Source organism: Tilletiopsis washingtonensis (assembly GCF_003144115.1).
Source record: "Tilletiopsis washingtonensis strain MCA 4186 unplaced genomic scaffold FA09scaffold_19, whole genome shotgun sequence".
Taxonomy (NCBI): domain Eukaryota; kingdom Fungi; phylum Basidiomycota; class Exobasidiomycetes; order Entylomatales; genus Tilletiopsis; species Tilletiopsis washingtonensis.
Window position 1 is genome coordinate 72777 of NW_020312016.1, and position 10758 is coordinate 83534.

At 66.0% G+C, this 10758-nt stretch overlaps 3 protein-coding genes across 3 annotated transcripts in view; 2 read left to right on the top strand and 1 right to left on the bottom strand.

The window, feature by feature from the left end:
- FA09DRAFT_331574 (Ribokinase-like protein) overlaps positions 1-1046 on the bottom strand; it is a 2370-nt gene extending 1324 nt beyond the window's left edge. The window contains exons 1-2 of the mRNA XM_025743080.1: positions 776-1046; positions 134-254 (exon numbers count right to left, since the gene is read on the bottom strand). Coding sequence (XP_025596246.1) covers positions 134-254; positions 776-1038 — 384 coding nt within the window. The 5' untranslated portion in view covers positions 1039-1046. The remainder of the gene's footprint in view (positions 1-133; positions 255-775) is intronic.
- A 398-nt stretch (positions 1047-1444) lies between these two features.
- Positions 1445-7470, top strand: FA09DRAFT_321567 (hypothetical protein). Its single transcript, XM_025741025.1, has 13 exons — positions 1445-1752; positions 2289-2588; positions 2653-3036; positions 3110-3392; positions 3510-4290; positions 4387-5368; positions 5442-5791; positions 5857-6027; positions 6155-6208; positions 6267-6489; positions 6563-6649; positions 6714-7060; positions 7153-7470. The coding sequence occupies exons 1-13, from the start codon at positions 1467-1469 to the stop codon at positions 7204-7206; spliced, it is 4302 nt and encodes a 1433-aa protein (XP_025596247.1). The 5' UTR covers positions 1445-1466; the 3' UTR covers positions 7207-7470.
- Positions 7471-8753: 1283 nt separating this feature from the next.
- Positions 8754-10758, top strand: part of FA09DRAFT_331577 (hypothetical protein) — a 4194-nt gene continuing 2189 nt past the window's right edge. The window contains exons 1-2 of the mRNA XM_025743081.1: positions 8754-9178; positions 10352-10554. Coding sequence (XP_025596248.1) covers positions 8784-9178; positions 10352-10554 — 598 coding nt within the window. The 5' untranslated portion in view covers positions 8754-8783. The remainder of the gene's footprint in view (positions 9179-10351; positions 10555-10758) is intronic.

The window sequence follows — 10758 nt, forward strand, 5'->3', positions numbered from 1 at the left end:
TGCAGCCAATGCAGCGTCTCTCAGCTCGGCCTTCGCAAAGCGCTCCACTCTCGCCCCCCCTCCCCAAATCACTCTCATTCCACCTCTCTCACGCCTTCTCCCTGCGCACACATCGAAGACTGGAAGAACTCACCTCAATAGCAGCCCTGCCGGCGCGCTGCATGGCCTCATCTCGTCCCAGGCCGGGGCCAATCACGACTGCATGCAGGCGCTCAAAGAGCGGCTTCATACGGCGCTGTAGTTGCTCCTCCGACCTGGATGTTGTTGCCCGAGCCGGAGGGCACGCGCCGAGGGGGGGCGAGCAAGCGAGACGAGGCGAGCAGCGCAGGAGGGGAGAGGAGGGAAGGGCGAGGAAAAAAAGGCACGCAGGTTCGGTGCGGTGCGGCGCGGTGCAGATGAGGATGAAAAGGGGCAAGCAAGCAAGGTCAGCCGCAGATGGGGGCGAACAACGATGCCCCCCCCCCCCTTCCTTAAGCGCGCAAGCGATCCCGAGCGTGCCGATCATCCGAGCGTGGCAATGCCGGCAGAGAAAAAAGAGAGGCAGCAAGGCACAGAGGCAGAGAGGCAGAGAGGCAGAGAGACCGGGCGACTTGGGAGGTTGCGCATCCTCTCGCTCGCCCCGCTCTCTGTTCTCTGTCCTCTCTTCCACCTGCTCTGCCTTTGCCTCGCGATGCGTGTGCGCGTGAGGATACGGCCCGCCAATCATTCTTCGCTCTCTCTCCTCCTCTCTGCTTGCTCTCCCTGCCCACGCCCGCACACACACAAAACAACTCACTGTTGTCCTCCGAGGCAGGTGTTGACGATACAATCAGGCGCATACGTCTTGATGACTGCGCCCGCATCAGGCGTGCATACGTTGTACGCCAGGTCTGCGCCGAGGCGCATGGCGGCGTATGCGGCGAAGAAGGGCGCGCCGGTGTAGTCTGCACTGCCGCCGACGACGCCGATGCGCCCGGCCTGGCCCTTGTGGGCGGAGGGCGAGAGGGGAGGGATGAGCAGGGAGAGCTGAGACCATGACGAGGTGGAGGAGGAGGACATGGTGCGATGTGTGAGGCAGAGGGAGCGCAGCAGCATTCAGGGCGTCGTGGGCGGCAAGGCGGCGGCGCGAGCGGCCACCGAGGCGCCACGGCACGGCAATGTGGAGGCCACGCGCGGCCGCGTGATGGCATCGGATGCGCAGCGCGCGGCGCGTGTGCTGGTGAGGCCAAAGCGTGGGAGCAACTGTGCGCTGCTGCTGGCAGCCGACGATGCCGCTCCGCCACGGCTGCCGTGCCGTCGGCGTGCCTTCCCGCTGCGCCGTGCGTGGCTCGCCGTGTGGCTGGCAGCGCGCTGCGAGGGTCTGGCGCGCGCGGTCTGTGCGCGCGCTGGCGGCCGCCTCTCCTCGCGCCGCGCTTCGAGCTTCGCGCTTCGCCATCTTCCTCTCAACACCACTCGCTCCCTCTCTCTCCGCGCCGGACGTGCAGCCCATGTCGGCCGTGCGCTCCAAAGACCACGCCTTGGCCGTGGCGCCTGCGCCTGCCGCTGCAGCTGCGTCTGCGTCTGCTGGCGTGCCGCAGCCCGACGGCCTCGGCGCCCTCTCCAAGGCCGATGCGCGCGACGCCGCCGCCCTCGGCGCGCGCCTGGCCGCAGACGAGGCCGACGGCGCACGCGTGATGCACTTCGACGAGGAGGCGACGCCGGAGCAAAAGGCAGCAGAGGCACGCCGCCAGATGCAGCAGATCAGGCCGACGAAAGAGGAGAATGCCGCGCTGGGTGAGTGGCAGGCCGGCGCGCGCAGGAGCGCCAAGGAGGAGGGCGAGAGGAGGAGATTGCGTGCAACCGAGAGGGACAGAGGTGCGCTGTGAGGCGGGTTGCAGTACTGCGAAAGAGGCAGGCAACGTGGGCAGCACGAGGGGAGGGGGCTGCAGAAGCCTTGCTAGGCGCCGCGAGCCCGCACCGCGCGCGATGTTGCTCCTTCTATCGGGCGGCCATGGAGGGAGAGAGGGATGTTTCTGCACCGGACATGTCTGAGAGAGGTAGTTGGCTCCTTCGAAAGCGGGGGCCACATCCTGCACCCTTGAGCCCACGCCTACTTCTGCGCCTGCCTTTTTTTGCTGCTAGCTTTTCGGCCGGCCTAGGGCTCCCTCGGTCTGCCGAGGCAACGTCTGGCAGCCTTGGCAGCTCCTGCCAGCTCGTCCCTTGAACGCAGCACAGCGCCGATCGCCGACCTCGCCATCCTCGCTATCTGCCGTTGCTCTCGCGTCACCTATCGAGTATGGCGCCTTCTGACGCCCCTCCATCCTTGCCAGGCATGGCCTCGGACATCCATGGCAAGCGTGTCGCCGCCACACTCACGTCGGCCGATGTGGACCGCATCTCGCGGCTCGAGGGCCAAGAGCCCAACTCGGGCAGGAAGGTCGGCGTGCCCACCTCTACCCTTCCCCCCGACGCCGTAGTGGGCCACACGGGACGCGCAAAGGAGCTGCTGCAGGGCCAGCCGGGCCTCACGACGGGCCAGGAAGAGACGCGCCCGCATGAAGAGACGGTGCTTGTGAGCAAGTATCTGGCGGATCAATGGTATGGTCGCTTCTACTGGGACGCTGCGATCCGTGAGTTTTGGAGGTGGAGAGAGGGCAAGCCACACAAGCCTTGCTCACGAGACGCACCTGCCAGTCATCTTTGCCGTGCTCTCCACCTACTTTGCCACGCGCTTCGGCGGCGGTCTCTTTTCCCTGCTCGTCATTGGCGCCGTCTGTTCGACGTACTACAACGCCTCGATGCGGCGCACGCGGCAGCGCGCGCGCGACGACATTGCGCGCGAGCTGGCGAAGAAGCACATGCTGACGGAAAACGAGACGGCGGGCTGGATCAATGAGTTCATGCGCCGCTTTTGGCTCATCTACGAGCCCGTGCTCAGCGCCACCATCATCTCGACGGTCGATGCCATTCTCGTCGAGCAGTGTCCCAGCTTTCTCGACAGCATCCGCATGACGACGTTTACGCTCGGCACAAAGGCGCCCCTCATCGACTTTGTCAGGACGTTTCCGGCGACGGCAGGTGGGTGGAGGAAGCCGGCAGGCTCGCCTGAGCGGTCACAGCTGATCTCCCCCCCCCCCCCCCTTCCGGGCAGACGACGTGGTATGCATGGACTGGAAGATCAGCTTCACGCCCAACGACACGCAAGACCTCACGGTGCGGCAACTGGCACGCAAGGTCAACCCGAAGATCTGCCTCACGATCCGCGTGGGCAAGGGTTTCGTGGGCGCCGGCATCCCGATTCTCGTCGAGGACATCTCCTTCACCGCCCACGCACGCATCAAGATGAAGCTCATCTCGACGTTTCCCCACGTGCAGACGGTGGATGTGAGCCTGATGAGCCCGCCGGTGATCGACTTTGTACTCAAGCCAGTCGGGTGAGTGCTTGCGAGCACATCAGACGCGGAGTGGGAGTGGGGGGCGGCGAGCGGTGCTGCTTGCTCGTGTCGGCGCCGAGGCGAGCCGCCAGTGTGCCGTGCTTACCCCCTCCACAGCGGCAACACCTTTGGCTTTGACATCTTTGCCGCGCTGCCCGGGCTCGAGGGCTTCGTCAAGGGCCAGGTCGACGCCAACCTCGGGCCGATGATGTACAATCCGAACACGTTTACCATCAATCTCGAGGAGCTGCTCTCGGGCACGCCGCTGGACACGGCCTGCGGAGTGCTGCAGGTCACCATCTGGAACGCGCGCAACCTCAAGGCCGTCAAGCTCACCGGCGGCACGCCCGATCCGTACATTGCCCTCTCCATCGACGACAAGGGCACGCTGGCAAAGACCAAGTACAAGCGCAGCACGTCGAGTCCGCAGTTCAAAAGCACGCACTTTCTGCTCCTCAACTCGCTCAACGGCATGCTCACGTTTGGCGTCATGGACTTCAACGAGCATCGGCCAGACTCGCGCATCGGACAGGCCGTGTTCGACGTCGCGGGCCTGGAGCATGAGCCGGAGCACGAGAACATCGCGCTGCCCGTGGTGCATGAGGGCAAGGATCGCGGCTCGCTGCAGACGTCGCTCTCCTTCTACCCCGTCCTCAAGCCGAGCGTGGGCGCCGACGGCAAGCCGGAGCCGCTGCCCGAGACACGCTCGGGCGTGGTGCGCCTCACGATCCACCAGGTCAAGGGCCTCGAGAAGCCCGCGGGCCTACTGCGCGACTCGAATCCAAAGGCGCGCATGCTGCTCAACGGCGTGCGCATCAAGGAGACGCGCGTCGTCAAGAAGACGCTCGATCCCATCTTTGAGGAGCACATGGAGTTCCTCGTCACGAACCGCGGCAAGGTGAGTTGCCGTGCAGTGACGTGCGGCGGCAGCGGGTGCAGTGCTGGTGTGGCGGGCAACACGCTGAGCCGAGCCCCCCCCCCTTCTGCCGCACAGGCCGTCGTGGGCGTGCAGGTCATCGACCACGATCGCACGTGCGGCTTTCTCTCCGTCAGGCTCAACGATCTGCTCGCGGCCAAGGAGCGCGGCCAGGACTGGTTCCCGTTGAGCAAGAGCAAGGAGGGCCGCGTGCGCATGTCGGCCGAGTGGAAGCCCGTGCTCATGAGCGGCTCCCTCAACGGCGGCTCGGGCTACACGCCCTCCATTGGCGTGCTCAAGTTCCACATGCACAAGGCCGTCGGCGTCAAGAATGTCGAGGCGGCCCTCGGCGGCAAGAGCGACCCGTACGTGTCGCTCAAGGTGCGCGGCGCTCAGGTCGACGGCTCGGTGGTGCAGAACAACAACCTCAATCCCGTGTGGGAGGAGATTCTCTATGCGCCCGTGCACTCCCTCAAGGACACGGTCGTCGTCGAGGTGATGGACTACCAGAACCAGGGGCGTGATCGCAGCATCGGCACCGTCGACGTGCCCGTCAAGGACCTGGCGGCCGAGGGCCGAGGCACGCGCGCCGTGCCGTACACGGGCACGGGCAAGAGTCGGCGGCATGCCAAGCTGGCGCTCGGCCGCGGCGCCTTCTACGGCGAGATTGAGTTTGACGTCGAGTTCCTGCCGGCCACGGCGCTCAACGGCGTCGAGTTCTCTGGCGCGGGCAACGAGGCGGCACGCAAGGCGGGCGACGGTGGCGGCGACGACGACGATGGAGGCGATCCGGATGCAGAGGCGGAGGATGAGGCGGAGCAGGAGCTCGAGAAGACGGCGCAGCAGATGAGCGCGCCGACGCTCGACGTGGGCGCCGGCGGCGGTGTGGAGCGCAAGCCGTCCGTGCAGCAGCAGGCCAACGGCGTCGACAGAAAGGCATCCCTCACCAGGCGACACGTCAAGAACAAGGCGAGCCTGGCAAGCATCGCCAGCGTCAAGACGGACGCGACGCATGCGGGCGACGGCGTGGACATGACGCGCGAGGAGGTGCTCGCCTGCCGTGAGTGCCCCCCCCCCCCCTCTCTGACCATCATCAACGCCACCACAGCGTAGTGGCTGAATCCCTGCTGCAGAGTCTGGCATCATCGTCTTCAACATCCTCGGCGGCAACTATGCGCGGCGCAACTCGCGTCTCGAAGTGCTCTTCGACGACGCCTACTGGCCCGCGTACACGACGGAGGTGGCGCGCACGCAGAAGTGCACCGTCGACGAGGTGGGCGAGGCGGTGGTCAAGGAGCTCGACTGGAGCCGCATGTGGCTCAAGCTGCGCACCGGCTCGGGCAAGGGCGAGAACGACGTGTATGCCGAGTTTCAGGCAAACACAAAGGATGTCCTGGAGCGCTGCCTCGACCGCCCCGCCACGTTTACCCTCGCGAGCGAGGCGCACGGCGCCGCGCAGTCCACAGTGGAGCTCGTATGCAAGGTGGGCAAGGGCCGCATCGAGCGTTGCAGATGCCTGCAGCAGCTGACTCCCTGTTGCCCTCCAAGTACATTCCCTGCGACGTGCATCTCGAGCCCGTCGAGAGCGTCAACAACACGGGCTTCCTGCGCGTCGAGCTCGTGCATGCGCGCAACCTGCGTGCGGCCGACCGCGGCGGCAAGAGCGATCCATACGTCAAGCTGCTGCTGGATGGCGAGCAGAAGCTCAAGAGCAAGACGGTGAGTTGCGAGGACACGTGCGGATATGTGATGCCTTGAGCGTGGAGATTGGCGGAGGCAGATGCGCGGAGTGAAGGACCATTGCTCACCCCCTCCCCCGCCCTTCTCGCGCGCTCCCCCACCGCAGGTCAAGAAGACGGTGAACCCTGATTTCCACGAAGTGCTCGGCGAAGTTGAAGTCGTGCGTGCTGTCTCCTTTCTCCTCCCTTTTTCACATCTGCTCAGCCCCCTTCCCTCAGCCCTCGCGCGTGAAGGCCAACATGGTGCTGGAGGTGTTCGACTGGGACAGTGTGGGCGTCGACGACAAGCTAGGCCAAGCGGTGCTCGATCTCGCCGATCTCGAGCCGTTTGAAAGCACGGAAAAGACACTGCGCGTGACGGGCAAGGGGGCGAGCGAGAATGGCACGCTCTCCGTCAAGCTCGTCTTCCGGCCCGAGTTTATCGCGACGAGAGGCCGCAAGGGTGAGTGCTGAGCAAGTGCAAGGGAGCGTCGATGACTGAGCCCCGCTTTCACTTGCACACACCATGCCCGCAGGCACGTCGCTGGGCCTCGGACGCACCTTCACCGCCGTCGGAGGAGCGGTGGGCGGCGGCGTCATGGGTGTAGGCCGCGTTGGAGTTGGTGAGTCCCCCCCCTCTTTCTCTGCGTGCGTCTTCCGGGCTGACACTTTTGTGGGCACCTCCAGGCGTGGGCCGCGTGGGAGTGCACGGCGTGCAGGGCGTGGGCAAGGTGGGCGTGCACGGCGTCAAGGCCGTCGGCTCGGGCGCGGGGAGCGTGGGCAAGGGCGCCTTTGGCCTCGTGACGGGCCGCGGGCATCGCAAGGCGAGCAGCAGTGGGCTGCCGGCCGTCGAGGATGAAGCGCTTGCGCTCGAGGGGTATCCGGCCGTGCCGCCGCTGCCCGAAGGTGTGGCGCCGGCGGCATACAGCTCCGAGCTCGCCGCCGCGGCCAACGCCAACAACATCATGGCCATGGGAGGCGCAGAGGTGACGGCGGACACGCAGTCGATCATGAGCAGCGCCACGGGCACGCCGGTGAGTGCAGGGTCCTGCCACTTGGCACGGGCCACAGCAGAGGAGAGAGAAAGTGGGCTGACCCGACTCGCACAATGCGCACACACACACAGAGCAAGCGACGCTCGCGCATTCACAATCCCTTCAAGAGCCGGCACAAGGAGTGAAGGCAGCGCGGCTTGAGCACGGCACACACACAACAGCTCTCTCTCGCTTGCCCATGCGGGTTCCTTCTCTTGTCCGCCCCTCTCGATACCCCACCCGATGCCCATAGCCCGCGCGCTTCCAAGCTGTCACGGGCGCCACGGACAGCGGCTGTGGGGGCAGCGGCTGCCTTTGTGCGGCCGTTTGCGGCCGTGTTTGTCGCTCCACCTTGCACGTTGTTGTTGTGTTGCGCACTCAAACGACGTAATCAACGGTATGCTGTACTGAACATTGAGGCCCTGCGCCACTCAGATGCGCCGTGAGCGGGCGCGCGCGGCTCTCGCTTTGCCGCTCGTCGGAGCTGTCGCACGTGCCATGGAGCTCACAGTGGCGTTCCACGACGATGGCCTGTTGTCTGATCTGCGTGGCTTCCATACACTGCTGCTTCACAATGCAGTACCACCTGAAAGTTGAGTTCTGATCGGGCCCCCAGCGGGTCTAGGCATGCAGAGCAGGCGTGGGCGTGGCGCGCAATCCGAGCAGGTTGCGCAGGCCGCGGATGAGAGAGGGAGCCAAGGTGCTGGCGCTGCAGCCTTTGCAGGCCCAGTCGAGTGCCCTGGTGCAAGCTCGCCTTTTGCTGGCACACCGCTCTGCGCCAGCGTGTGGGCCTGGCTTGGCCCTGAGATTGACGACGGCAAGCCTCTCGAGACGGGTGCTGCTGCGAAGGGAGATCCCGAGCAGTCAGGCAACTCGCGACTTTAGAGCGGCCAGAGGGGGCGCTGCTGCAGCGGCAAGCGCTTGCTGCATCCTGCCGTTTGCATCTGCGCCTGGATTTTATGACGCGTGCAAGAGGCGAGCAGACCAGCCGGGGAAAGGGCAAGGAGCGAGACGCCACCCGCACCGCACCGCACGCCGGGAGCAAGCCACGTTTGCTCTTCGCTCTCTCTCTCGCTGCAGATTTCTCACGCCACGGCGCCGCGCGCGCCGCATCTGCGAAGGCGCAGCCCGCAAGCAGCAGGTCCCTTTGCAAGCGTCGGCCAAGCGAGCGCGAGGCGAGAGGAGCAGCTCGCTGCTGCGTCTGCTGCTGCGTCTGCTGCTGCTGCTGCTGCTGCTGCTGCACGTCGCTGCGTGCTGACGCGCCATGCATGGGCCGTGCCATGCCTGCCTCGCCACATGACTTGAGGCAGAAGTGCCGCGAGCCGCCCGCGTCGCAGCTGCAAAGCGCAGCTTGGAGGCGGAGGCACGATGCCAGGCAGAAGCGGGCCTTCGCTTGCGGCGCTTGCTTGGCGCGGCGCGGCGCGCGTCAGAGGTTGCGAGGCGTGAGGCGAGTCTTCGGTGCCGGCCTCCACCGATCAAGGCGCTCGGCCTGCGGCTGCTGCGGGTGCCAGATGCGCGCCATGAGATTGGGCGCGCGCCAAAGCGGCGCGCCGCGCACGCGCCGCACGGTCAGCATCCACCTTTCTCAGGGTCGGCCGTGCCTGAGCTGAGCCTCGCCTCCGCTCTGCGCTCTTGATCTGTGCGCGGCGCATCCACGACGCTTCTCTCTCCACCCTCACATCCACCCTCACCCCCAGCCCCCACCCCCTCTCCTTGCCCAGCCATGCCCACGCTCAACGTCAAATGCGGGCCCATGCTGCGCTACGACACGTGCGTGGCGGGAGTGTGGCTCGGCTATGCGCTGTTAGTGCTCGAGGATGCCACCTCGCAAGTCTCCGACGCCGCGCCGCCCACGCTGCAGTTCCTCGCGCGTCCCAGCCGCGGGCCGTACGACCAGGGTGGTCCCGCCGCGGTGCGCGCGGGCGAGAATGCGCAGGCGAGCAGCAAGGGCGTGCGCATCCACACGCATCAGGGTGCAAAGGGAGCATTCAGCTTTTGGCGCTTCAAGATCGAGGTGCACCAGCAGGACGTCGAACTGGCAGTGACGTACAGCATCGACGGCACCGCACATCCAAACACGGACAGTCCCGCCGCAGAGGGCGGCAGCCACACGTTTTAGTGAGTTGGTAGAGGATGGGTTACAAGGATGGGCAGAGACGCAGCAGCGAGGTAAGCGCAGGAGCGAGGACATGGAAGAGTGCGAGAAGGTGGGCAGGAGTGCCCGAGGGCCACCAAAGACTGGCTTGCAGAAAGCATGGCATGAGCGCGCCACGAGCAAAGAGAGCGGACAGAGCCGCCCAGGAGAGAGGGGGGGGGGCAGGCCAGAGTCTCGTATGAGGCGGGCTTGAGGGCGGAGAGTCGCAAGGAGAGAATGGCAGGGGGTGCGCGAGGTGGCGAGAAAGGAGGAGTCGAGTAGGACGGGGGCATGAAGAGAGTAATGCCAAGGGGCCAAGAAAAAACCACGCACAGAACACGCAAGAGGGGGGGGCGGGGGCGGACGAGAAGCGGGGGACAAAGCAAAGCGGGCCGCGTTTCTGTTGAAAGTCCTCTTGGCACCCCAGCGTTGGCGCGGCATTGCTTCGTGGCGCGCGCACTCGGCGCTGCCCCAGGTTTCGCCAAGGCGGTAGAGCAGGCTGCGCCGAGCGCCCGCCGCGGGGGGGGGGGGGGGGGGGGGGGGGGGGGGGGGGGGGAGAGCAAGGAGGGCGAGAGTCTCGCATCATTCGCAGTAGGCGACTGAGAGTACCAAGCGTAACAGCTTGGGTCTGAATGCCTTTGGCGTCGGGGGGTGAAGGAAGTGAGGCATTTCTTGCCGGCCCGCCTTGCTCTCTGCTGCCCCAATCGCTCGCCCGACAAGGAGGGGGGGGGGGGCAAAGCTTGGAGCGAGAGCCCAACTGTGGCTCTGAGCTGGCCCGCACGCGGCCTTGCCTCTAGCTTCGCTTTGGCTGTGGGGAACGAGAAACACTTGTTTGCACTTGCTCCGTCGAGAGAGAGGGAGAGGAACCAAGAGCTGCCGACCCAGGAGGAGGGGGTAAAGCGAGGGTGGTGACCATGTTTGTGCGCCGCTGCGATGCGCCTACTCTCTCTGGCGAGAGGAACCTGGGCGCGGCTCTCCCCCCCTTGCGGCTTTCCGCCACTTGTGCGGCGCCTGTGTGAGGAGCGGGGCCAGAGAATGCTAGGTGACACACTCGAGCACGACGGAGCGCCTTTGGGCAATGGGGCGGCGGCGGCTCGCAAACCTTTGTGTCCCTCTCCCTTACACCCACTAACCCCCCCCCCCCCCTTGCCGCCCAGCGTGCCGGCCAAGACGCAGAACTTCCGTTGGGCCGGTCACTCGTGCAACGGCTTCTCGTCGTCGGAAGACCCCACTGCCTGGGCGCCCCCGAACTGCCCGGATCCGGCGCCCATCAATGGCGCCAACCCGCTGTGGGACGACTTGCTCAATAACCACCACGCCAAGAATGTCTTCCATGCCCTCGTGGGCGGCGGCGACCAGAGTGAGTAGGCAAAACGTGCGCTGGAGAAAGGGAGATGCGTGGCCGTGCGGGTGGAGTAGACAAGGGTCAAGGATGGCGCGCGACGTGCGGTGGAGCAGCGAGGCATGACGCATGCCGTGCGGTGGAGCACGAAGGGCGAAGTGCGCCGTGCGATAGGAGCAGCGAAGGGCCTAAGCGCGGCAGCTGCGACAAGCGCACCGCTGA

Coding starts and splice junctions, on each gene's coding strand:
- FA09DRAFT_321567 (XM_025741025.1), top strand. CDS start 1,467: ATGTCGGCCGTGCGCTCCAAAGACCACGCCTTGGCCGTGGCGCCTGCG. Junction 6,650..6,713: donor TGTAGGCCGCGTTGGAGTTG/GTGAGTCCCCCC, acceptor GGGCACCTCCAG/GCGTGGGCCGCGTGGGAGTG. Junction 7,061..7,152: donor GCAGCGCCACGGGCACGCCG/GTGAGTGCAGGG, acceptor ACACACACACAG/AGCAAGCGACGCTCGCGCAT.